Below are 27,704 nucleotides of genomic sequence, written 5' to 3' on the forward strand. Positions count from 1 at the left end.
AACAAAAGTCAAACTAATCAAATGGGACTATGTCAAACTAAAGAGCTCTGCACAGCAGAGGAAACCACCAACTAAATGAAATGGCAACCTATGGAATGGGAGAAAATATTTGCAAAGCAAATATCTGATATGGAGTTAATACCCAAAATATATAAGGAACTCCTACAACTCAATAGCAAAAAAGAAACAACCCAATTAAAAAATGGGCAAAAGGGGAATTCCCTGGTGGTCCAGTGGTTAGGACTCTGCACTTACACTGCTGAGGGTGCGTGTTCAATCCCTGGTCAGGGAACTAAGATCCCACAAGCCACGCGTGGTGGACAAAAGAAAAAACAATGGGCAAAGAACCTGAATAGACTTTTTTTTTTCCTTCGAAGAAGACATAGAAATGTCCAACAGGTACATGAAAAGGTGCTCTCAATACCACTAATCAGATAAATACATATCAAAATTGCAATGAGAGATCACCTTATACCTGTTAGGATGTCTATTATCAAATAGACAAGAAATAACAAATGTTGGAGAGGATATGGATAAAAAAAGAACCCTTGTACACTGTTGGTGTGAATGTAAATGGGTACAGCCACTGTGAAAAATAGTATGGAATTTCTCAACAAATTAAAAATAGAACTACCATGTGATCCAGCAGTGCTACTTCTGAGTGTATATCCAAAGGAGACAAAATGATTTCTTAAAGAGATATCTGAACTCCCATGTTTATTGTAGCATTATTCACAAGTGTGGAAGCAACCTAAGTATGTCTGTCAACGGGTGAATGGATAAAGAAGATGTAGTGTATATATACATACAATAGAATATTATTCAGCCTCACAAAAGAGGGAAATCCTGTTATTTGTACAACATGGATGAACCTGGAGGGCATTATGGTAAGTGAAATGAGCCACACAGAGACAGACAAATACTGCATGATTTCACTTACATATGGAATCTGAAAAAAACAAAAAAACAAAAAACTTCAAACATAGAAACAGAGAGTAGAATAGTTGTTGCCAGGAGCTGGAATGGTGGGGGGTGAGGAGTAGGGAGCAGTTGACAAATGGGTACAGACTTGCAGTTATAGGATGAAAAAGGTCTGAGGATCTAACTAACGTATGACATGGTGATTATGGTTGATAATACGATATTGTATATTTGAAATTTGGTAAGAGTAGAAATTAAGTATTATCACACAAACACAAAATGGTAACAACATGTAATGTGATGGTTGTGCTAATTAACTTGTGCTAATTAACTTGAGGGTGGGAATCCTTTCGTAATGTGTATGCTTATCAAATCATCATATTGTACACTTTAAATGTATTACAGTTTTGCAGTTATAAATCAGTAAAGCTGAAAAACTTTAGATTAAAAAATCCTTCAGCATTTGAGGCCAAATTATCTATTTTTCATTTGTATTTTAATTTTATTTTTAATCCTTAAAAATTGTGAGGTATTTCATAAAATAGTTGGACGTCTGTATGTCTTCTTTGGAGAAATGTCTATTTAAATCTTCTGCCCATTTTTTGATTTGATTGTTTCTTTTTTTGATATTGAGCTGCATGAGCCGTTTGTATATTTTGGAGATTAATCCCTTGTTGGTCACATCATTTGCAAATATTTTCTTCCATTCTGTGGGTTGTCTTTTTGTTTTGTTTATGGTTTCCTTTCTTCTGCAAAAGCTTTTAAGTTTAATTAAGTCCCATTTGTTAGTTTTTGTTTTTATTTTCATTACTGTAGGAGGTGGAGCCAAAAAGATATTGCTGTGATTTATGTCAAGGAGTGTTCTGCCTATGTTTTCCTCTAAGAGTTTTATGGTATCTGTTCTTACATTTAAGTCTTTAATCCATTTTGAATTTATTTTTGTGTATGGTGGTAGAGAAGGTTTTAATTTCATTCTTTTAAATGTAGCTGTCCAGTTTTCCCAGCACCACTTGTTGAAGAGTACTCTTCTCCATTGTATATTCTTGCCTCCTTTGTCATAGATTAATTGACCATAGGTGCTCAGGTTTATTTCTGGGCTTTCTATCCTGTTCCGTTGCTCTCCTGGTCTGTCTTTGTGCCAGTACCATACTGTTTTGCTTACTGTAGCTTTATAGTCGGAGGTCAGGGAGCCTGATTCCTCCAGCTCCATTTTTCTTTCTCAAGATCGCTTTGGCTATTTGGGGTCTTTTGTGTTTCCATACAAATTAAAAATTTTTTTGTTCTGTATCTGCAAAAAATGCCATTGGTAATTTGATAGGGATTGCATTGAATCTGTAGATTACCTTGTGTAGTCATTTTGACAATATTGATTCTTTCAATCCAAGAATGTGGTATATCCATCTGTTTGTGTCATCTTCAGTTTCTTTCATCAGCATCTTATAGTCTTTGGAGTACAGGTCTTCTGCCTCCTTAGGTAGGTTTATTCCAAGGTATTTTATTCTTTTTGATGCAATGGTAAATGGAATTGTTTACCTAATTTCTCTTTCTGATCTTTCGTTGTTAGTGAAGATGACTAAAAAGCACTTGAAAATATGCTCAACATACCTAATTATTAGAGAAATGCAAATCAAAACTACAATGAGGTATTACCTCACACCGGTCAGAATGGCCATCATCAAAAAGTCTCCAAACAATAAATGATGAAGAAGGTGTGGAGAGAAAGGAACCCTCCCACACTGTTGATGGGAACGTAAATTAGTACAGCCACTATGAAGAACAGTATGGGGATTCCTTAAAACCTAAAAATAGGGTTGCTATATGATCCAGCAATCCCGCTCCTGGGCGTATATCTGGAGAAAACCATAATTCGAAAAGATACATACACCCAGTGTTCATCGTAGCACTGTTTACAATAGCCAAGACATGGAAGCAAAGTAAGTATCCCTCGACAGAGGAATGGATAAAGAAGATGTGGTACATATATACAATGGAATATTACTCAGCCATTAAAAAGTCTGAAATAATGCCATTTGCAGCAACATGAAAGGACCTAGAGATTATCATACTAAATAAAGTAAGTCAGACGGAGAAAGATATATATCATATGATATCACTTATATGTGGAATCTAAAAGAGTGATACAAATGAACTTTTTTACAACACAGAAACAGACTCACAGACTTAGAAAACAAACTTAGGGTTACTAAAGGGGAAAGGTGCAGGATGGAGGGATAAACTAGGAGGTTGGGATTAACATATACAGACTACTATATGTAAAATAGATAATTAACAAGAACCTACTGTATAGCACGGGGAACTCTAATCAATATTCTGTAATAACCTATATGGGAAAGGATTCTAAAAAAATAGATATATGTGTATGTATAACTGAATCACTTTGCTGTACACTTGAATTGAACACAGCATTGTAAATCAACTATACTCCAATATAAAATAAAGATTTAAAAAAGTAGTTGGAAAAATCAAGCTTGATTCTCTTTTAATCTGGAAACATAGGTATCTTCAAGTAAACATTTAGGGTCTCAATTTTCAAGATAGTTTACAAAAGGAAAGGCTGATTAAATTTGATACAGTTTTTTATATGGACTGTAATGTAAATATAGTATATTCCAAAAGTGAAAGGTAATTTACACTTTTTAAAAAGGATAATGAAAGCAGGATTCTTTTCTTTTCTTCCCAGAGTTTAGATCTTTTAAAAACACTTGTTTTTGAGGGGAATTTTTATGCTCCTTGGTGGGTGGGTTGTTTTCATTTAATATATCCATTTCCGCATTGACTTTTTTTTTAAACATCTTTATTAGAGCGTAATTGCCCCCATTGACTTTACAGGGTAAACTTCTGTACAATAAAAGATCCTTCTTAGCCTCTTCATTTCCCTCACTTATTAATATGTCTGGGTCTCATGTAATTGATGAATAGAATTTTTAGTCTGGTGTCTCCAATCTTAACTAAAATTTGACTTAAGAGGCAATGTAAAATGCCTCGCATATTGATCTAATGGTCTCATGTAACATATTTAGAACACTCTTAAATGTAAATATTCATTATGTGATTTGGTATGATTTATCCTTAAATCTCATAAATGATGTAGTTGCATGTTACAGTTTCATTCCTCGATGATTCTAGAGAAATGTATTTCGCATCTATTGTGTAGAAGTAGGGGCTTCCCTGGTGGTGCAATGGTTAAGAATCTGCCTGCCAATGCAGGGGACACGGGTTCGATCCCTGGTCCGGAAGATCCCACATGCCGCAGAGCAACTAAGCCTGTGCACCACAACTACTGAGCCTGCGTGCTGCCACTACTGAAGCCCGTGCACCTAGAGCCCGTGCTTCACAACAAGAGAAGCCACCACAGTGAGAAGCTTGCATACCATAATTAAGAGTAGCCCTCGCTCGCTGCAACTAGAGAAGGCCTGCTCACAGCAATGAAGACCCAGTGTGGCCAACAAATAAATAAATAAATAAAATAGAAGTAATAAAGTAAGCAAAAAGAGATGTAATATATGTTCAGTAGTTCGGGAACATAAAAGGTCAAATTTAAATATAATGTGACAGCAGTTTCTATCTTCAGTAGTTTTAAAACTTTATTACATACCCGTGTTCTTACAGTGTAAATATGTACCATGCCAGTGGAGCTCTGTTGTGATCAGGCCCAAATCTTCTTTTTAGGTTTGATCCAGAGCGGTTTGATGATGAATCGGTAATGAAGACTTTCTCCTTGCTTGGATTCTCAGGCACACAGGAATGCCCAGAGCTGAGGTGAGATGATAGAGAAACGAAAAGGAAAGGAAAAATGCTAGACTTTGTACTTATAATTTTGTTTATCACTGTTGATGAGAATGAACAATCTATATAGTTAAAGTATAGTTGTTAATCTTTAGTAACCAGTTGACTTTCTTCCTGACTAGGTTTGCATATATGGTGACCACAGTACTTTTGAGTGTACTGGTGAGGAGACTGCACTTACTTTCTGTGGAGGGACAAGTTATTGAAACTAAGTATGAACTGGTAACATCATCCAAGGAGGAAGCTTGGATCACTGTCTCAAAGAGATATTAAAATTGTATACACTTAACTTGTTGAGGGAAATGACCATTTAGAAAATATGTATTGAATCCTTTTATAAGCCAAGCATCATTGTATAATATAAACACTTATTAGTACTTCATCATGTAAATTTGAATTTTTGTATATCAGAGTTTCTTAATGCATCATATACTTTTTTTTGTGTGTGTGTGTGGTACGCGGGCCTCTCACTGTTGTGGCCTCTCACGTTGCGGAGCGCAGGCTCTGGACGCGCAGGCTCAGCGGCCATGGCTCACGGGCCTAGCCGCTCCGCGGCATGTGGGATCTTCCCGGACCGGGGCACGAACCCATGTCCCCTGCATCAGCAGGCAGACTCTCAACCACTGCACCACCAGGGAAGCCCGCATCATATACTTTTATATTTATTGCATCAATATAGTGATAATTTTAATGGGAGGACTTCTACTTTTAACTTTTGTTTTATCAGTTTCTATGTCTTTGTTTTCATATTCTTAGCCTTAGTTTGATCTCTAAAATTAATATTCTTGAAGAGAAATTATTTTTCAAAATAATGTTTTTAAAATATTCATAAAAGAGAAAAATAACTCATTTTCACACTTTCAGTAAATCCTCTTAAAGGGGACTTTACATAAAAAGGAAAAAAGGGCTTTATATAATTTTATTTATTGGATTAATATTTTTATTTTCTGAGTATAAATTAGTTTGTGTTTAATCACTGTTATTAGGTTTGAGTAATTCAGTGAATGACATACCTTGTATTTGCTTGTACGCCTTCTTAGACAACAGTGTTTATTTCATGACTTACACATTGCTCATCATTTTGAACAGTTCTGAATCATTTGGAAAATAATACAGTTAGTTCTGAATGTGTTTTGAAGTGGTGTCCTTCCTAAGTAGCAAACTAAGAGTGAGGCTTGTCTGTCCTTTTTTTGCTGGAAATTGCAGTAGCACTATATTACTCAACTAATCATCATTTGTGGAAAAAAAAAAATTCCTGAATTTATTTATTATTATGTCATATCCTAACCATAAGAAATGAGAGAGCATTAACTAAAAACTGAAACCAAATTTAAAAGAAAGAAAACAAAGATGGGTGAAAATATTTGCAAAATATATGACAGAAAGGGATAATATCCATATTACATATAAAGAGTCATACAAATTGTTAAGAAAACATACAGTAGATAAATGGACAAAACAGCTTTTATAAGGGGAAACAGCTAATAAACTTTTAGAAAAATGGTTAGTCTCACTAGTAAGCCAAGAAATATTAGGGCTTTTTCAAAAATAAGTATCTTTCAAATTTACATTTTAGTACTGGTAAGTTTTATATTTAATGCTTTTTTATTGACAGCATTGTATTTTAGTTTGCTTTCTTTGGTTACACTGTTCTTGAAGAATTATGTTTTTTTAAAGATAAAAGGAGATATGAAGGAAATATGCCAAGTGCTGATAGAGAGGAAAGGAAGAATAGTGATAAATGTTTGAATATGGGCTTATTTTAGACACTGCTGAATTTCTCTTGTAATTTTAGTTTCAAGAATGTACCCTAGTTTTTTGGGTTTTTTTTTTTTTTTTTTTTGTGGTACGTGGACCTCTCACTGTTGTGACCTCTCCCGTTGCGGAGCACAGGCTCCGGACGCACAGGCTCAGCGGCCATGGCTCATGGGCCCAGCTGCTCCGCGGCACGTGGGATCTTCCCGGACCGGGGCACGAACCCGTGTCTCTTGCGTTAGCAGGTGGATTCTCAACCACTGTGCCACCAGGGAAGCCCTACCCTAGTTATTAATTGAGTTATTTTATGTTGTGTTTATGGTTATATAGCTAACATTTTAGACCAGGTAATAAGTAGTTAAACATAGAAACTAAGTAACTAGATGCAGCCTTTATTTCTGACAAAAACATTTAATTTATGGAATAATTTAAATTCTGAAACTTTAAGTGAAATGTATTCTTAGTTCCTAGCATCATGTTTTTCTACAAAGGCATGTTGTTACATTTATTCCCTGTCGCCTATCATATTCTATGGTTTTGCGTATAAAGAGCATCTTCCTTTGTTATCCAAGTACCTTAATTGGTTTGGAAACTGGCACTGGAAGGTTAGAGTAGCCAGTTGATATGTCAACCAAGTGTCAGTAAAATCAGATGAGATCAGTGGAATTTTAAAGCAAGTGAGACCTTATCAGCCATGATCAAGGCAAAAACAGGGTAACAACCAGAGTCAGGGTGTTGGCGTGTTGCCAATAAGTGAGACAATGTATAATAATGATGGAATTGAGGAAAATAGAGCATAGAAGAATCAGGTAAATAAACATATATTGTATCCAGAGTTACATAAATAACTTGAAACATTAAAAATAAGTCATTTTTCTAGAGGATTTTTAAAAAATAAAAATTACTGTTAATCATATGTAAAATAAGTTATCCATTCACTGTTGTTCTTACGTGGCCCTTTGTATTTGTCAAATGACCTAAATTTTAGTAGCCTCAGTGTTACTGATGGCTCATAGTATGGCTCTAGCAGGACTCTTAAATTTTATAGCTTTTTGGCTTTTTTAAAAACTATTTCTTCACTGATTTTGATCTACATTCTTTTCGATAGTTCAGAAGTTTATTGTTAAAAACATCAGCACAACACATTTTTTATGGAATGAAAGGGCTCTTCCACACTTTGTGCTAATAAAATTCAAAACAGTTCTGTGCATATGTTTGGGAAAAATGAAAAACTCACATGCTGTTTGGCCCACAAATGTGCAGTTTCATTTTTTTATATAAATAGATTCTATCTTATTTATAGACTCAATATCAAAATTTATGTTTTCTTTATATTAAAATAGTTTGTATTTTAAAGACAAAATGCTCTATTTTTTATTAGAAAATTATATGGGTTTATTGTAGAAAAATCTAGGAAACATAGAAGCACAAAAATAGGAAACTCCATCACCACTATTTGAAGTAACCAGTGTTAAGCTTCTGAGGTGGATCCTTCTACTTTTTAATCCACATGTAATTTTTACAGACATATTATACACCTTGTTCTCTTCATTTAATATGTTATGAACCAGTAGTGTTTTCCACAGCTGGAACATTACTATTCTTCTCACTCAGAATGTAAGCACAGACTTGTCAATCTTCTTCTCTGCCTCTTTCCCTTCTCAAATATTGTTATTCTTTTCAACTTTAAAAATGGCCCTACTTCTCCATCTATTCTATGAAAACAGTTATATATTAGTAGAACCAAGTTGCTAAAGTCCTAGCATAATCTAGGTGTTACAATGAGTATTTAAGAAATGAAATTACTCCATTATCCTAAGAAAAATCTTCAATATAATTAAGTTCAAATCGGGATAGCATTTCATCTTTTAAGAGGACATTTTAGGAATCTTTGTTGTTGTTTTTAGACTCTGGGGGAAACATTAAAATTCTTCCCTGAAGACATGTTTATTTTTTTCTCCAGACCCATAAAAAGTACTGTTACCCTTTATAAAATGTACCTTTTTTTCACATGCGGTTATGTTGACACATTGAAAACTGCTTAAAAAGACATAATTCTACTGAGTATGTAAAAGTGAAGACATGGCCAGTAGAATCAAGGAGTCATTTAGCAGCTGTGAGAAGATAGTTGCGAGAGAAATGGACAGTATTTTCAAGGGTGGGTTTTTATACTGTCAAGTTGATGCTAAGGACCTTATTTTTCTTCTTAGCCAGTCCAGTGCCTGTTTCCTAAATTCCTAAGACCAATGGTGAAGGTAGAAGGGGAGGAGTTGGGGGAAGGGAGGCAGTGACAACAAAGCAGTTGCTGTTATTGCAGAAGTCAGAAAATCAGCATGGACAGAAAGGCTCGATACTGTGTTGCTTTGAGCGTTGTCAGTGATCTGCACTGATAAAAAGGAGTGAGAGTGAAACTTGCCAAAGTAGAACAAGGGACTGGAATGAGCATTTGTTACAAACCAAATTCTTTCTATACCCATCTCATTTAGTCCTTAGAAAGTAATAGTAGGCACAGGTAGGACTAACTAAAATAGTTCTTCATTCCTGCTAGAAGAAATACTGTAAATAAGGACAGCAAATACTAGCTAAGAAACAGTAAAAGATCTAAACTTCAGATTATCTTAATAGCTTCAGTGGGGTTTAGTGGGGTTTTGTTCTTATTTAAGAGAGAACCAAGCAATAGTTTCAAATGATGTACAGTTCATAATAGCTAAAGAAAATGATTAAAAGAGTAATGTAACAGCAGTATTTAAAGAAATCTCAAAGGAAACTAAATACTGCCAACTCAACTGCCACTTGTACAACTGTTTAAATTTTTTCCTGTTCCCGCATACGTATATTTTTACCTATTGCAATCAGAACAATTTGGTCTACTTTTTTTTTTTTTTTTCAGTACGCGGGCCTCTCACTGTTGTGGCCTCTCCCGTTGCGGAGCACAGGCTCCGGACGCGTAGGCTTAGCGGCCATGGCTCACGGGCCCAGCCGCTCTGCGGCACGTGGGATCCTCCCAGACCGGGGCACGAACCCGTGTCCCCTGCATCTGCAGGCGGACTCTCAACCACTGCGCCACCAGGGAAGCCCCGGTCTACTTTTCATTTAATGCATTTCAGACATTTTCTTTTGTTACTTCATTTTTGTAAGGTCTTATTTTGGGATGGGAGTAGACTTTTAAAATACAATAGAAATCAATTTAATGTTTGATTTATAGAATTTTATGACACTGAGTGAATGGATAATTGTAAAATTTGAGCTGGGAGCCATTTTGTAAAATATCCAGACAGTAAACAAAAGGCAGGAAATGACATTCCTTCTTCCAGTCTGCTTCCCATTCAGTCAGTTTACAGTTTGGTGGCTGTCTTTCTACAGATTGGGAATGGATCTTGTTATAGCATGGATAAACTTCGAGGAGCAAATAAGTCACAATCCTGTTTGGTAGTTTTTTTTTTTTTTTTTTTTTTTTTTTTTTTTGTGGTATGCGGGCCTCCCTCTGTTGTGGCCTCTCCCGTTGCGGAGCACAGGCTCCGGACGCGCAGGCTCAGCGGCCATGGCTCACGGGCCCAGCCGCTCCGCGGCACGTGGGATCCTCCCAGACCGGGGCGCGAACCCGGTTCCCCTGCCTCGGCAGGCGGACGCGCAACCACTGCGCCACCAGGGAAGCCCCTGTTTGGTAGTTTTTTTAAAAATCTACATTTATATACATCTAAAATACTTGCAAATTCTTGTTTTAATTTTTAACACATGATAGTAGAGAATGAAACTTGCTTTGTAACTATATCATAGATAAAGTTGTAATGTGCCTGTCTCCAAAAAGGCAATCAGTAAATATTTTTGAATAAATGAATGAAATTTTCATTGAGGTTTTCTCTGCATATAGAATAAAGGAGATTATTGAAGTTACTTAATAGTTGAAAAAGATTTCCAGATAGCCAAACTACCTCTAATGCTAATAGCACTTTGTGATATGCTAAGTACCCCATTGCTGGAAGTATTTAAGAAGATGTTGTATGGACATCTTTCAGTGATGCCTGTATTAGGTGTGAACATAGGTTTATAATAGCCTATGGTTCTACAAAATATCAACCAAAATAGTTGGTAAGCAAGTAGTCCTTTGTTCCTTCTATATCTTATCACTGTATCATCATTAAAACTAGGAAATGTTTAAGGATCAGCGTTTTTTTATTAGGTTAGCAACAGCATTATTTCCCAAAGTGTGTTTCATGGCACCCTATCCTATGAAATACTCTGAGAAAAAGTTTCCTTGATCGTATTCATTCTCAGTTTATATACATATATTCTTTCTCAGAATGCATATTAATATATTGGAAGAGCTGAGAAGTTCTAGTGTAAGGAAACCTATTTTAACTTGGTGTAACACTGAGTGTTCCAAATATATTTGATGAAGGTACCCCTTTTTCAAGTTATATCTATTATCCTGAAAAACCAGTGTTTCATGGAGATGTAGTGTTCAGTAGATCTATAGATGTCGTGTCCAAAATGATCTACAGACAAAAGGAGTCTAAAGAAACATCTGTCTTAGGTAGTTCTTTAACCTATGCATGGTCCAGAGATTCTCCAGACTAGGAGTGACCATATTAGAACCAAGGCACCTGAATTCCATGTTCTCTCACTCCCTCACTGCCTCCTCTTTTCCCTGTCAGAGGACAGAGCCCTCTTACTCTCCTGACTCTCTCTGTCTCCTGACTTCCATTTCTGTCCAAAGAAATGTGACCCATTTAGTTAGGCAACACTTTTTTATTGGTCACTTAATGTGTGTCAGATCTTATTCCAGACGCTGGGGATATAGCACTGAGCCAAACAGACATGGAATTTACTGTGTTCTCTCTCTCCTGTGCTGCACCCCAGGAGGAAGAACCCCAGTCTCATGTGCCAAAGCTTGACTTTCTAGCACTTGAGCTGTCTAGGTCCTGGGTTTGGAAGCAACTCAAGGACCCTTTAGGTTAGTGGCTGAAAGGGACAAAGGGAGGATCTTGTAGTTGACTACATGACAAAGAACAGAAGGCTTCAGTTACAGGCTGTAGAGGCGGAAGAAGCACAAGGAACCGTTGGGAGTCAAACCATTATTTTTGTTACTTTTAGTTTATGAGCAAGAGAATTAAACTACGTATCTTATCAAGGAAAACTGTCAACATTGATGCTGAATAGAAATACTGGAGATTGTTCAGAGTGAGAAGAAACAAAGCTAGGAATTGGTTTGACTGGGTTAAAGAGCAATATTGATTATAGTCATTGGTATGAATTGTTCACTTATACTGCAGCATTAGTTGTGTTCATCTTTCATTATTTGTTGCAAGGTCAGCAGCTAATAGCTAATAGATAATTGATTTTTAGAGCTTAAAAGGACCTTGTAGAGATTATATAGCATAGCCTGCTCACAATTTACAATTTTAGAGGGGGAAATCTAGGGCCTCTGGGAGTAGAAGAGTAACATTATTTGGCTTTCATTTTGGATTTTCTCATAGCCTTCCAAAGATAGGTGCTTAAGTCAATGCTGTTATTATATTCATAGGATTTTGTTAAGCTTTCAAGGAAGTGTAGATTCAAAGGGAATTGGAAAAAATTTGTTTAATATTCTTGATACAGAGCCTTAGAGGGAGATGCAAATGTGTTTTGAATGTTAAATTTACTTAGATTTAAAAATACATATCTTCAAGCAAAGTTGCCATGACAACCTTTCTTAATGTGTGTATAAAATTTATGTCTGTCTGAGGTTTTCATCTTTCTCAATACAGGGTTTAATCACAAGAATTGGGCACTGTGGTGTATTTCTATCTAGACGGTGCCCTGTGGGAATTATATAATTTTGAGAAATGCAAATCAAGCATCAGAGCAGTTCTGTAGCATGGTGATCCCACCAAGGTAAATGTCATCTTGTTCTCTCCATGATCAGATTGATCTGGCTTCAAACCCAAGATGAAATTCTGGATTGAAATAGAAACCATGAGTCTGTTCTGAGTTTCTGTTTTTTTCATATTTGGGGGATTTGTAGGAGGGCCCTAGGAGGTTTGGGAAATTTTGGACTAAATCTCTTGCATAGCCCCCAAACTGATCCAGTCTTCTTGGGATCATCTAAATCTAATCCATAGTATAGGTTGACTCAGAACCACAAGAAACAGCTCTACAATGGCCAGCCATGTGCACAGAGACACCCCAGAGACTCCTTCTGGCCTGAACTCCAATCCAGTAATCCTAGAGAGATACCATTATCAGACCTTTTCACTTACTTTTACCTCACTTCATATACACTTGTCTATCAGTCTCTCTTTTGCATGTCAGGGGCCAGGAGAAGAGTACTAGGATTTTGGACACCCAAAGTTTAGGAGGAAGGAATTCTCATCCTCAATTCTGGAAATATGAATTTATTAAGCAGTGGAATAAGGGGGTAGTCACTGGTCCCTTCTGGTAACTATGACTTGAATTTGAGATCTCTTAACATGGCTGCCTGAGATTTTGAGATGCTTGCTAAAGAGCTATGTTTGTTTGTGTTTTATATTTTAGTTCCTCTGTGGTATAGTAAAAAATAATAATAATTTTTTTTTTGCAATTTAAGAACCCCTGAATATAATTAATTAAATTGAGATTAGAAGTATGATCTACTAATGTGCTAGCTTTGAATTTACTTTATTCTTAATAGACTTTGTAAAACTATGTTACATTTAAGAGACTCCACGGATATGTTCTAATCCAATAGCCTTATAAAAGGGGGAAATGAAAGCTGAGAGAACTTATTTTATATGAGAATTTGCCCAGGCTAGCACAATTTTTTTTCCCCAAACTTGTTCAGAATGTGATTTCCTTTTGGTTTCATATTATTCTCTAAAGGATGAATTTAAAACCAAGGAAAGGCCCCCTAAGCAAAAAGAACTGCCTAAATTACTATACTATGCTATTGATAACTGGTAGTCTCCTAAAAACAAACACTTGAAAAGAGATGTCCCATCTATGATGGGATATGCTATGATGTTTATAAAGGTTTGGGGGCTTATTTTTATTGTAAGAGGCACAATCAGGGCCAACTACATAATTTGTATGCCCAGTGCAAAATGAAAATATGGGGTCTTAGCTGGGGATGAAGTCAGTCTCCCCCCTTCCACCGTTGGGTCTGCTCTTTTAACCTATGGTTGATGAGAGACCCCCTCCCCACCCCACCCCTAAGGGATTGAAGTCTCCATGCTGGAACAATGTTGTTTACCTGGATCAGGGGTAGGCAGAGGAGCCCTGCCCAGTTACCTGGTAAACATGCTGTGGTGTGGCCAGCCCAAAGCAGAGATGACTTCTTCCTTGCCCTGCCTCAAGATGCTGCAGAGCAAACTGCTGGCTGGACTCCAGCCCTCCCCATACCTGCTCCCAGGCCCCCATTGGAGGGTGACGTGGCAGAAAGTGGGCCTCCCTCATCAACTCTCCTCCTAATGCAATCTTACTGCTGCTCTGGGTAGAAGGCAGCAGTGGTAATGGGCAGGGATGGTTAGAGGGAGGCCAGGCAGGGTGCAGGGCACTGAGGAGCGGGAAGCTGGTAACTGAGAACATGTCTAGGGAGGCAAGGAAGTAAACTCTAAGCCCCGGGCATATACTCCAGGGTCCTATTGGACTTCACTTACAAAATACAAATTCACAAATAAAATTTGAGAATTTCACTGCAGTGCCTTCCAAGTGTTATACCCCAACATAGGGTCCTTCTGAGGTGTGGGCTTCTGTGGGACTGCATTGGTTGCAGCCCATGAAGCTAGCCCTGGACACATCTGACCTTACACAGCATGGTGCTGTGACTCAGTGGTTTTTGAGGGCTGTGCCTCCTGGTTGTATGCTAGTTGTCCTTGCAAATACCCATAAATGTCTTTTTCATGATTTATCATCAAGCAATTTAAAACTCTCTAGGATGTCTTAAAATTATTTACAAAATAGGCAACAAATAGATGCCAAACTTAAAAGCAATTTCATAATACAGATTTTTATTAAAGTTGCAAAAGTGATACAGTACACTAAAAGTCTTATCTGAAGCCCCATTTCACTGATGGAGCTCTTACTTTCCTGTATTTTAATAATTGCCAAACATTTTCTGCTGGAAGGTAAAATGGGATTTTTCCCTGAAATATCATTATAAAACCCTATGAAATATTTCAGTGATATGAGTCATTCACTTATTCATATGGTTGGACATCTAGATAATAGAAATCTGTGAGAAATATATTGTTAATTCCTGTGGAGGAGGAAGGAAGAAATCCTACTGATGTATTTTAAGTGTAGTTAAATTCAGTATTCCTTGCCATTTTAAAATACCAAAGTTATTCTCTTCTGCTCCTTTCTTTCCAAGAGGCTACATAAAATTACTTTGACAAGGAAAATCATGAGTCACTTTTTTTGCTGTTAACCTCTTCTACATTCCATTTCATGAACATAGCAATCAGTGGTCAATGATATTCTTAGCAACTTTGTACTATACAAGTGAGACTTATTACCATATACCATGATGTTTAGTTAGCAATTTTGTCAAAGTATAACCTCTTTGTTTGCAATATTACTGCAACTGATAAGAAACAGATTGTTATAAAAAAAAAGTTAGCAGCTTTGAAAATCATACATGCTGCAGTGAATATTCAGCATACAGGTTCTAATGGTATTAAAGCATAATCAGAAAAACTGGTATATTTCAAACTCTTAGCAAGTCATGTAATTAAGTGAAGGTCAAGATAGTTGTCAGTAATAAAAACCTAGTTAGTACATTTTGAGGCTTGATGCTCTATAAAACCTTTAACATAATTTAAGACAAAATGTGAACAAAAGTAGCTAATTTTAGAAATCCAGTTTTTGTGAACTGATTGGTGATCTGTCTGCTGTGGGAAAGGATGATCTGTTTTATGCTTTAGCTCTGAAATTCACTGTTTTTATGGGGGAGGGATATGTAAAACCAGTTTTAGTAGAAACTTAAAGAATTGAGGACTTTTTGTTCTTCAAAACCATATGCCTTTCAAGATAAATTATCCCATTGGTTATGTCTATACACAGATACGTTGTCATGAAGAATTTCAGGTTTATATTGTCCACTCTCATGGTTTGATGGAAAAACTTTTTTCCTCTTTTCACTTTTCACAGGAAAGGGAGCTATTTTGTTTTCTCTTACAGGAAACTGTTATAGATTCTAAATATTTAAATATAATCCTTCCAGGTTGTATCTTGGGTATATGTTATTTTCTGTCCTTTGAAGAGTAATTTCTTCTTGAAAAATGCTTTTCATTGGGTATTGGTTAGTATGAGGGGATTATTGTTGATTTTGTTAGATGTGCAACAATATTGTGGTTATGTGGCAAAATATCCTTGTTTTTTAGAGATATATAATAAAGTATTTAGGTTTAAATGTCATGATTACTGTAATTTTCTTTAAAATTCTGTATCATAAGAATAATATAAGGTAAAATAGAAGCCATTGTTACATCTAATCAGTGGATGTTTGTGTATTCATTACACCATTCTCCATACTGTATGTTTGTAATTTCCATAATAAAGAGACAAAAAAAATGACTTTCAATAAAAATGAAAAAAATATGTATAAGACTTGTGGACTCCTGACTTCCTGAAAATGGGAGGGGATTTTTTTTTCTTACAGACTAATTTTGGAGGATTCTTTGTATTCTTTCCAGTCATTTTTAACTTATTTCTTAAAATGTGTATTCATATAGCTATAAAGCATGGAATGCTCTATTGCACAGTAGAGTTTTTTTTTTAGTAGTTTGGTACATTTTTAACCATTAAATAAGTATCCCTAAAATTGAGACCAAGGTTTATATCACTAAAACTGAAACCAAAGTTTCAGATGATAAAGTGTGCCTAAAAATATAAGGCTTAGATCCCAGTCATTTATCTTCTGATCACATACAGAAAATTTGTTTCAAAGATTTAATATATACACATTATATGCACTTGGTATTAAAATTTCCTGGTAGTCTTAAATTTGATTAAAACCCCAAAATGTGTATAAATGTGTATGAAAATATTAATCACTGATAATTATTTTTCTGCTTTGCATTTCTCCTGATTACTACTCTGTAATATCTCAAACAGGGAACTTAACTGCTTAAAAAGGAATTCTTTTAAATTTCATTGAAATATATATTCATTCGTTGAACTGTATGTGTACATATATATCCAACTTGGTATTGCCTGATGAAATCATATAGCAGCCAGAAAACTAGTTTTGAGATTCTCAAGGTAAAGAAAGAAAACAGTCCCAAGTATCTTCATGAAGAAGGATGACATTCTTATAGTTTCTTATTTAATAGTTTCCAAGCATTTAATGTAAAACCAGGAAAAGGGATAAATATTACAGAAAGCACTGTTGTGTGGAAATGAAACAGATGGTATTCTTTAGGTGCCATAGATATTATTCTCTAATAAATTTTTTAAATGAGAAAATACAGTAATATTAACTACTAATTAATACTCAGTGTTTAGGATTTTAAAGCTGATAGGTTGATGTCATTTAAAAGAGAGACTGAAAATTTGGAGACAGTTAATGATGAAAATAATGTGGTTTTTTTTTTTTTTGTATTCTTTTTGGTGATAGCTATTCCGACAGGTGTGAGGTGATGTCTCGTTTCCCTGATGATTAGTGATGTTGAGCATCTTTTTTTCCTTTTTTTAATGTTTATTTATTTATTTATTTATTTTGGCTGTGCCAGGTTTTAGCACACAGGATCTTTAGTTCCAGCATGCGGACTTCTTAGTTGTGGCATGCGGGCTTATTGCGGTATGCACGTGGGATCTAGTTCCCCGACCAGGGATGGAACCCAGGCCCCCTGCATTGGGAGCGTGGAGTCTTACCCACTGGACAACCAGGGAAGTCCCTGAAAACAATGTTTATGATGAATTATCATGTCAGTGTGTGCAGGAAGAGTCTGGAGGCAAAGTCTGAAGTGAATCGGTATGTCTTCTATATATCTTAAGACAAGCAATGTAAACAATTCAGTTAAGCAACATTTATTTCTTTAGAGCCCATAATATTAGGCAATATATTATGTGCTTTACCTTAATTTCCTCATTTAAGTATAGAGTTGCTAGGATGAGATACATCAGGGGAATTCCACAGTATCTTTATTTCAGCAGAAGAATTTGACACTTTCTCACCAGTCATGTGACTATGATGATGAAATACTGGATAAATGTGAATCCTTTAAGGTACAGTCACAAGTGGCCCAATTTAAGGCATACTGAGAGTGGCTCTGACCAACTAAGTGAGTCTTCCAGGGTCAAGCCGTTAGGCCCTCTTCTTGGCCCTGATTTCTTCAACATTCTTATTGAAGGCTATAATGAACCCCAGAGTCTTGCTTATCAAATCAGTAGGTGATGTGAAGCAAGATAATTTATTTCAGGAGATGGTAATGAGGGTTTAAATTTGGGAAAAAGCCAAGGCATAATTGGAAATAAATATAAGGACCTGCAATTAGATTAAAGAAAAAAAAATCAACTGCCCTTGGCATGACTGGGTTAATATGTAATAAATCTACGACTTTTTAATGCTTACTTTGAATCAAACTGATGATAAAATTGCTTTAAAAATGTCATCTTGGGGCTTCCCAGGTGGCGCAGTGGTTGAGAGTCCGCCTGCCGATGCAGGGGACACGGGTTCGTGCCCCGGTCCGGGAAGATCCCACATGCCGCGGAGCGGCTAGGCCCGTGAGCCATGGCTGCTGACCCTGCGCGTCCGGAGCCTCTGCTCCGCAATGGGAGAGGCCACAACAGTGAGAGGCCCGCGTGCCGCAAAAAAAAAAAAAAAAAAAAAAAAAAAAAAAAAAAAAAAATGTCGGGATGCATTAATAAAAGTATTCTCTCCGATTTGGGGAGATAATAGCCTCACTGGACTCATAAACTAATCCATGCTCATTTTAGAAGAATTAAGATGTGCAAAACCAAAAAACCCTACAATCCCTCCACTCAGGTAATATATATGCACACACGATGCATGCATGTACTTTGTATAGATTTTGTAGTTGTCTTCTTTTTTGCTGAAATGTTCTTGGTGGCAGCAGAAGTGTGTATCTATGTCCTTCAATTCTTAGATTCTAACGAATATTAAAAGGTCTTCTCTTGGCAGAGAGTCCCACTTAGACCTTCAGAGCCAGAAGGGCAGTTTCATTGGCACCGCCTGGGACCTTGTTAGCACTATGAAGTGGGGCAGACCAACTGAATCAGAAAGTCTGGGGCTGGGGCCTAGCGATTCTGCGGTTCAACAAGCCCTGCAGGTGATTCCAATCCACTCAGAAGTTTAAGAACTGACCTGAGTTTAACCCTTTGATTTTTCAGATAAGGAAGCTAAGATCCAAAGAAGTCACATATTAATTTGAGAAGGTGCATAGTAGAATCTTCAGGCAGTGATACCTAGGATGATGAATCGTCCCTCTGGGGAGAACTGTTTATTGGGCTAATTGCAAAGCAGTATTTGAAAGAATGCTAGGTGGAAACAAGTAATGGGGGAAGAGTCTGTTTAGCATTTACCTTACCCTGGTGGACTTATCACAGTTCCAACAGTAGCCTTTGATTCATTGAACTTTAGTCGGAAAGAAAAGTTTGCTTGATCTAATATGTTAATCCCTGAAGCATGTTTATGGACCATTTAAGTAACTACTCCATTCCATCACTAAAGCTAATGAATCTCTAGAGTGTGACCCTGCAGCTTTCATTTTAAAGAGCTCTTCACACTTAAGTTTGAGAACCACTAATACAGAAGATGTTTAAAGTGGTTAAGAACAAAACTAGCTGGACTGGAACAACATTTTCAGTATCCTTTAATTTGGGTTCCACAGAGAAAACTCAACACAATTTGCTAATGTGTATATAATAAAGCCAATATAACATCAGAGATTGCTCCAGAAATGTGTAATGGTAAGGCATTAAAGTGATTTTTTGAGAAAGTGTAATATAGTTTCCTCATAATCTGGGAAGAAAAAAAAAGGGAAAATATCACTGTAGGAGGGCCAAGAGATCACAAATACAAGAGTTGAAATAATGAATCTTGCTCTAAACTGCAAATGTAGTCAACCTTGACTTTCCACAGTACAAATAAAGGTCATGGACTTTATAATATCTCAGCAGTTGTCAGGAATTTTAGTTTTTTAAGATTACATTGTGTGGAGTAGTCAGATTTAGGAAAAAAAGATATAGTATCTAAGGAATAACAGAGTAATAACTGCAAGATCAAAATGATCTACCTTGAATTTCTGTGTCATTTATCGTTTCCCGCGGTGCTTTAAACTTTTATTTTATCCATGTAACAGCCCGGTGAGGAATGAAAGAACCAGCAAAACCGTTTTCGAAACTTTAAACATGGAATAGATGAAGAAAAAAGTGAAGTTGACAGACTCAGAGAAATGACAGAAAAGGTTGTCACTGAGGAAGCGTAGCAAAGAGAGGGCAAGCGCAAAAAGCTTAAGTACGGAGGATGGTCAAAGGAGAACAGAACAGAAGCTAACCTGGCAGGGGGAAACGGTGTCAATGGGCAAACAGATGCAAAAAAGGCGAAGGACAGGAAATTTGGGATTAGGAAATTGAAATTTACTTATCTGTACCAGAGAGGATGGATGAGGTCAAAGATGAAGAGAAAAATGAAAAGTGGGGCGGCACTTAAAGCTGCATGAAAGTTTAGTGGGCTGATGTTATCCCTCAGGCCCATGACCATGGGGTTGGGCCCCAGGTTGAGGATAACGCCGAGGGGAGTCGCTGAAGACGCGGGCCAAAAGACCGCGGAGCCGGGTGGGCGTTCACGCCGGACTAACAAAGACAGCCGGGGGCGCTTCTCCAGCCACGCAACCTTCGGGGGCCGAAGGGTTAACCGCGCGCGCTACTCCCGCGCGCATCCCGGCCCCCACTCCCGCGGTCGCTAGGAGACGCCGGAAGTGGGGGAGGGGCGGGCGGCGCGACCAAGGGTGGGAATCTTTTTCGGGCTCCCGGAGGCGGAGGGAGGCGAGCGCGCGTGCGCGCGCCGTGCCGGCCGTCGCCGCGGTGACTGTCCTCGGAGTCCGTCGGCTCGCGCCCCGCCCCCGTTCCTGCTGCCCCCCTCCCCTGTCGCTGGTGGGGAGTGTTTCTCGCTCCTCCCGGTTGCTGCCGCCGTCGCCGCCGCTCCTCCTCTCCCAGTCTTGGGTTTCCCTGGCGCTACTGCCGCCACTGCCTCTGCGGTCTGTATGAGGAGGAGGAGGATGTGAAGATGGCGGAGCTGCAGATGCTGCTGGAGGAGGAAATCCCGGGGGGCCGCCGGGCCCTCTTCGACAGTTACACGAATCTGGAACGGGTGGCCGATTACTGCGAGAACAACTACATCCAGGTGCGACGCATCTCCCGGCCTGGACGCGTCGGGCCTCGGGGTGGTGAGGGCGCGTGGGGGACCCCCGGCCGGGGGCCGCGCGCTTGGGGGCGTAGGGCGCGCGGGGTCGAGGCCGCGGCGGGGATACAGTCCAGCTGACCCCCCATGTAGGGGGGGAGGAGCATGGTGGAAGCTGGGGTTGGGGAATGGGTGAGAATTCTCCGGTTGGAGGAAATTGTAGCTTTAAAACATTTTAAAAAGCCGTGAATCAGCCCTCGGTGCGGGTGTGTGGTGTGTGTGTTTGTGTGGGGTGTGTGTGTGTGTGTGTGTGTGTGTGTGTTTGTTTGTGTGGGGTGTGCGTGTGTGTGTGTGTGTGTGTGTGTGTGTGTGTGTGTGTGTGGTGTCCCCCGCCTCCTCGCTTCTTCCCTCGGCCGCCTCCGCACTCGGTGCCAGTCAATTTTCGGGATGGCGGAGGAGGCGGAGAGTGGCATTTTCTATTTGACAGAATCCTGCTTTCCCATATGGCAAGGGTGTGGGGGGTTGGATGGGTCACCCCCATCCCCCAAGCTCTGGAGGATTTTTAAGGGGTTATATTGCTGCAAAGTAAACTGTCTCAGCTTTCTATTCATTTGAATGCATCAAAAGATCGGTTTTTGTTTTTTTGCTTGTTTTTAGGTTCTAACTGGGGATACAGTATAAGAGTAACTGTCCCTTGTTGGAAGTTAATGCCATTTTTCTCCCTGTAGAGAATGAGAAGCTGCATGATAATGAACTCTTCCGTCCCGCCACCTCCCTCCAATCCCATTAGAATAGGTAATTTGCCTGTGGGGAAAAATTGGGGGATTATTTTTCAGAGAGAATTAGGAAATGACCCTCATGGTTTAGTTTTTCCTGTGATCATTGGTTTGGCACAGGGACTCAGTGGTAGCGCTGTATGTATGTGTATGGAGGCGGGGGATATTGGGTGAGATGAAATCCAGCTGCTCCTGGAAGAAGCAAAAGATTCTGTGGATTAAAAAAAAAATTCCTCTTTAAAAATTATTTGAAAGGATAGTTTAAAACGCACAGTTTGCAAAGTCAGTATCTTTTGTTTTCTTTATAGCTTATTCTGAATCACAGGTTCTACCTCCATTTTTTCCCTTCCCATTTAAATTCTCTTGGGATGAAGGTGGAAATGGAAGAAATGCGTTAAATTGTTCCTTCACTATGGTCTTTTTTTCCTGTTCCCACCTCCATCTCTCCAGGCATCCTTCTTAACATCAGCTGTATTGGGAAGCATTCTCAAGTCTTGGTTTAAACCCCCAAAAATAGGTGTTAAAATTTACAGGTTCATAAATTTTGTAAGGACCACATGGTTGATCAAGGATAGTATTGTGAGATTTTGCTTGATTAGATATGTCCTGAACTCTATATTTTCTTGTAGGGAATATTTGTATTGGAGAATAAATCAGACATAACCCAAGGCTTTTCCCTCCAAAGAGGCAGTTGAAAGTATGGCTAGTAGGAAAAGAAAGAATGTGACTTGGGTCAAAGATTCATACAAAAAGTACAGTTGACCATATCCATAGGGTGCTTTGCTGATACTGAGTGTGGTAGGAGAGATTCAAAGGTTAAGATGCTCAATTTTTAACTAAATACATTTGAAAGTCTTCTATAGCCTGGCACTGTGTCAAGTGTTGATGATTCATACCTAGAGTCCACAGAATCTCATAGTGTAGTTAGTAGGAGAGGCTGATCCGTGAGCAGATGAATACCATGTAGTGTGTCAGTTTATACTCTTAATGGGCTGCAGGTGGGAAGAAGGAAGAAGCTATGCTGTCCTCACTCTGGGAATTCAGTCTCTAGGAGAGGCAAATTAAAAGGACTGGAAAACTGATTGGGTTGCAGTTATCACCACTAAATTAAAAAAAAAAAAAAGAAAGAAACAGATTTCTCTCTCTTTGGAAGATAATTTTTATTGTAATTTGAAGGTATAGTTCCTCTTATGTTCCAGTTGTTACATAAAGGTAAAAGTACCTGAATTAATAAAGCTGAGAGAGTAAAGGGATCACCAACTGTCATCTCTTTATATATTTTATACATTTATTCCAGTTCAAGAGAGAAGAATGTTACTGCCATCATTTGTTTTAGGATTGGGACTCATAATTTAATGGGATGGTATTTTAAAGTTCAAAGTATAAATACTGGTTAATAGAAATGGACTTGGGTTTTAAAATATCTTATTTCTTCAACTTAGCATCTAAAATAAACTTTATGCTTTTACCTCTTAGATTATCATCTGTGTTAAGATCCAGTGGGTATATTGTTGGGGTTCTCTCCCCAGATGACAACTCTTACATGATTTGTTTGTGGTAAAGTTGATAAATAGAAGATGGTGATAGTGGATTTGTGCTGACCCAGCTGCTCATTTGCCTGGCTCTTCTTGGTGACCAGCAAACTGACCAGCAGGAGTTTCGATGCTGCCTGTGACCCTGCGATAGATGAAAGTCATTTGGTGGGATCGGTGATCAAATGGTCAATTTAGCCTTATTATAGCATCATGTCCTAACCATTAGGTCAAGTTAACTCACCCAACACTCATTTTATTTTGTGGAAATATAATTTTTGCCTGTAAAGCAGAAAAAAGGCAAATCTACTGATCATAAGTAACAAATGATAAGGTTCTTTGCTCAGTGTCCTTAAATAGCTGGTTTTATGCATGGGAATATAAAAAAATAAGGTAAATAAGAATATTCTAAATGTGTATTATATTTAGTGTGAAGATTGAGCAAAGGAAAATGGTGTGCTGTCCTTCTGAAAACAAACATACTGTGTTTAAATTATTTCTATCATGAAAATGTCCTTCAGAAATGTTATCTATTGGCATTAGGAGTGATCAGATACTACCTGTATTAACACGCACACACAATCTACAGGTACAGCAGGGTTGTAAGTAGTAGTTTTCCAGGTTACTAATGCAGTTAACATTAGAAATTTAAAAATCATCTTTAGTAAAAAGTTAGATGATTCTGTTTTATTTCAACCTCTAGAAAAAGTGATAGTCAAAATATTTTTCTAAAATGTGATGATAAAAAGTTATAACTACAGTTTCCTGTTTCCCTGATTGATTTTCTTTCCTGTAAAAAGGATTAAAGTTATTGTTAAGGACTTTTTGGAGATAAATGTAAGACCTGTGTTTTTTTTTTCTTCATTTATAAATATAAACATTGATTCCTAATCTAGGAAGTGTCCAGAAACTTTTAAAACATTTTTGATTAACTTGGAATCTACATATTTACAAATGGAGAATTTTATAATAACATGGGTTGCTTTAATGCTTTGGTGGATGAAATAAGATTATATTTGTTACTTTCCTAAAGTAAGTCTGAAAAACCAACTTGTTCATACTTATCTTTTTCCTTTTCTTAGATAAAAGAAAGTTATTCCTTTTTTAATTCACATAGATAAATAGTAAAATCCCATTGTCCACTGTTTGGATTAAGAACAAAGTCATCCAGTAAAATGGCTTTGCTCAGAAGAACAGAAATTAAGAATTTACCTTAATGTTTTGATAAATGCTGGAGAGGGTGTAGAGAAGAGGGAACCCTCTTGCACTGCTGGTGGGAATGTAAATTGATAGACCACTATGGAGAACAGTATGGAGGGTCCTTAAAAAACTAGAAATAGAACTACCATACGACCCAGCAATCCCACTACTGGGCATATACCCTGAGAAAACCATAATTCAAAAAGAATCATGTACCACAATGTTGACTGCAGCATGATTTACAATAGCCAGGCCATGGAAGCAATCTAACTGTCCGTCGACAGATGAATAGATAAAGATGTGGCACATATATACAATGGAATATTACTCAGCCATAAAAAAAAACAAAATTGAGTTATATGTAGTGAGGTGGATGGACCTAGAGTCTGTCATACAGAGTGAAGTAAGTCAGAAAGAGAAAAACAAATCCTGAATGCTAGCACATAATATATGGAATCTAAAAAAAAAAAAAAAAAAAAGGTTCTGAAGAACCTAGGGGCAGGACAGGAATAAAGACGCAGACGTAGAGAATGGACTTGAGGACATGGGGAGGGGGAAGGGTAAGCTGGCACGAAGTGAGAGAGTGGCATTGACATATGTACACTACCAAATGTAAAATAGCTAGCTAGTGGGAAGCAGCCGCATAGCACAGGGAGATCACCTCGGTTCTTTGACCATCTAGAGGGATGGGATAGGGATGGTGGGAGGGAGATGCAAGAGGGAGGGGATATGGGGATATATGTGTACATATAGCTGATTCACTTTGTTATACAGCAGAACCTAACACAACATTGTAAAGCAATTACACTCCAATAAAGATGTTAAAAAAGAATTTGCCTTAATGTTTTATCTGAAATCTTTCTTTTGAATAATGGGAAAGATGTCATTATTAGCTTTCCTTTTTTCTCATTATCAGCAAGGATACTCTCAGAATTCATTAAAAATTGCAGGAAGGGTTTATAAGGGCATAACAGAATCATGGCTTATTAGTCAGTTTCATTAAAAAGTAGTTACTAAAATGATATAAAGATTGCAAATTCTTAATAAAAACCATTAAAATACATGCTCATTGTTGAAAAATTATTAGAAAATACAAATAAATATTAAGGAAGAAACTTAAAATTGCCTAATCATTTTGAATATACATCTGGTATTTATACTTGTAAATCTTTTTGACATGTACATCTACGTATCATATATTTTAAAAATATTATGTTCATGTACGATATTACATTTATACCTTGCTTTAAAAAGAGACTTTTAATGGTGGTAGTCTTTGTTTTTTATGAATGGTCATAGAGTATACAGAAAGGAGGTTTGTATTTATGTGTCTGACTTCTGTTCTCACAATTAGAATAATGTTAAAATTACCTAGAATGAAGAAGGAGAAAGTAGAAATTTGAGGACTGATGTTTGCATCCTTCCCTGTAACTTTTGTCTTTTACCTCTACAGAGAGGAGTGAACCATGCAAGTGAACATCAGGCTGAATTAGGGAGATTGAATTTCCATAGATGGAGGTGATTTAAGAGATTGAATTTCCATAGATGGAGGTGATTTAACACATCAGAATTTTTTTTTAACTTTATTTTTTTAATGCAGCAGGTTCTTATTAGTTATCTGTTTTATACATACTAGCGTATAAATGTCAATCCCAATCTCCCAGTTCATCCCACCCCCCACCCCCCCCCGCTTTCCCCCCTGGGGTCCATATGTTTGTTCCCTACATCTGTGTCTCCATTTTTGCCTTGCAAACTGGTTCATCTGTACCATTTTTCTAGATTCCACATATATGCATTAATATATGATATTTGTTTTTCTCTTTCTGACTTAGCTTCACTCTGTATGACAGTCTCTAGATTCATCCACGTCTCTACAAATGACCCAATTTCGTTCCATTTTATGGCTGAGTAATATTCCATTGTATATATGTACCACATATTCTTTATCCATTCGTCTGTGGATGGGCATTTAGGTTGCTTCCATGACCTGGCTATTGTAAGTAGCGCAGCAGTGAACATTGGGGTGCATGTGTCTTTTTGAATTACGCTTTTCTCTGGGTATATGCCCAGTAGTGGGATGGCTGGGTCATATGGTAATTCTGTTTTTAGTTGATTTTTTTTTGGGGTACGCGGGCCTCTCACTGCCGTGGCCTTTCCCGTTGCGGAGCACAGGCTCCGGATGCGCAGGCTCTTTTCATGTGCCTCTTGGCCATCTGTATGTCTTCTTTGGAGAACTGTCTATTTAGGTCTTCTGCCCATATTTTGGTTGGGTTGTTTGTTTTTTTAATATTGAGCTGCATGAGCTGTTTATATTTTTCGGAGGTTAATCCTTTGTCCATTGATTCATTTGCAAATCTTTTCTCCCATTCTGAGGGATGTCTTTTCGTCTTGTTTATGGTTTCCTTTGCTGTGCAAAAGCTTTTAAGTTTCATTAGGTCCTATTTGTTTGTTTTTGTTTTTATTTCCATTACTCTAGGAGGTGGGTCAAAAAAGATCTTGCTGTGATTTATGTCAAAGAGTGTTCTTCCTATATTTTCCTCTAAGAGTTTTATAGTGTCCGGTCTTACATTTAGATCTTTAATCCATTCTGAGTTTATTTTTGTTTATGGTGTTAGGGAGTGTTGTAATTTCATTCTTTTACACATAGCTGTCCAGTTTTCCCAGCACCACTTATTGAAGAGACTCTCTTTTCTCCATTGTATATCCTTGACTCCTTTGTCATAGATTAGTTGACCATAGGTGTGTGGGTTTATCTCTGGGCTTTCTCTCCTGTTCCATTGATCTATATTTCTGTTTTTGTGCCACTACCATATTGTCTTGATTACTGTAGCTTTATAGTATAGTCTGAAGTCAGGGAGTCTGATTCCTCCAGCTCCGTTTTTTTCCCTCAAGATTGCTTGGGCTGTTCAGGATCTTTTGTGTCTCCATACAAATTTTAAGATTTCTTGTTGTAGTTCTGTAAAAAATGTCATTGGTAATTTGATAGGGATTGCCCTGAATCTGTAGATTGCTTGGGTTAATATAGTCATTTTGACAGTATTGATTCTTCCAGTCCAAGAACATGGTATATCTCTCCATCTGTTTGTGTCATCTTTGATCTCTTTCATCAGTGTCTTATAGTTTGCTGCATACAGGTCCTTTGTCTCCTTAAGTAGGTTGGTTCCTAGGTATTTTATTCTTTTTGTTGCAATGGTGAATGGGATTGTTCCCTTAATTTCTCTTCTGATCTTTTGTTGTTAGTGTATAGGAATGCAAGAGATTTCTGTGCATTAATTTTGTATCCTGCAACTTTACCAAATTCGTTGATTAGCTCTAGTAGTTTTCTGGTGGCATCTTTAGGATTCTCTATGTATAGTATCATGTCATCTGCAAACAGTGACAGTTTTACTTCTT

The 27,704-nt window shown here is 37.6% G+C and overlaps 2 protein-coding genes across 36 annotated transcripts in view; both read left to right on the forward strand.

Annotated features, from left to right (window-relative positions):
* Window positions 1–15,959, forward strand: part of CYP20A1 (cytochrome P450 family 20 subfamily A member 1) — a 74,611-nt gene extending 58,652 nt beyond the window's left edge. The window contains exons 12-13 of the mRNA XM_024124624.3: window positions 4,612–4,701; window positions 4,851–15,959. Of these exons, the coding sequence (XP_023980392.1) occupies window positions 4,612–4,701; window positions 4,851–5,001 (241 nt within the window). The 3' untranslated portion in view covers window positions 5,002–15,959. The remainder of the gene's footprint in view (window positions 1–4,611; window positions 4,702–4,850) is intronic.
* A 4,501-nt stretch (window positions 15,960–20,460) lies between these two features.
* The window catches only part of ABI2 (abl interactor 2), a 101,189-nt gene continuing 93,945 nt past the window's right edge, over window positions 20,461–27,704 (forward strand). For 17 of the 35 annotated variants that reach the window (XR_008619036.1, XR_008619035.1, XM_028481075.2 and 14 more), the window contains exon 1: window positions 20,461–20,806. Coding sequence is in view for 33 of the 35 variants with exons in the window: in XM_028481075.2 (XP_028336876.1) it covers window positions 20,690–20,806 (117 nt within the window). In the remaining 2 variants the exon portion in view is untranslated. The remainder of the gene's footprint in view (window positions 20,807–27,704) is intronic. The other 18 variants (XM_028481113.2, XM_055089604.1, XM_055089566.1 and 15 more) reach the window with 5 other exon arrangements.

This window comes from Physeter macrocephalus, chromosome 2, assembly GCF_002837175.3.
Source record: "Physeter macrocephalus isolate SW-GA chromosome 2, ASM283717v5, whole genome shotgun sequence".
Lineage (NCBI taxonomy): Eukaryota > Metazoa > Chordata > Mammalia > Artiodactyla > Physeteridae > Physeter > Physeter macrocephalus.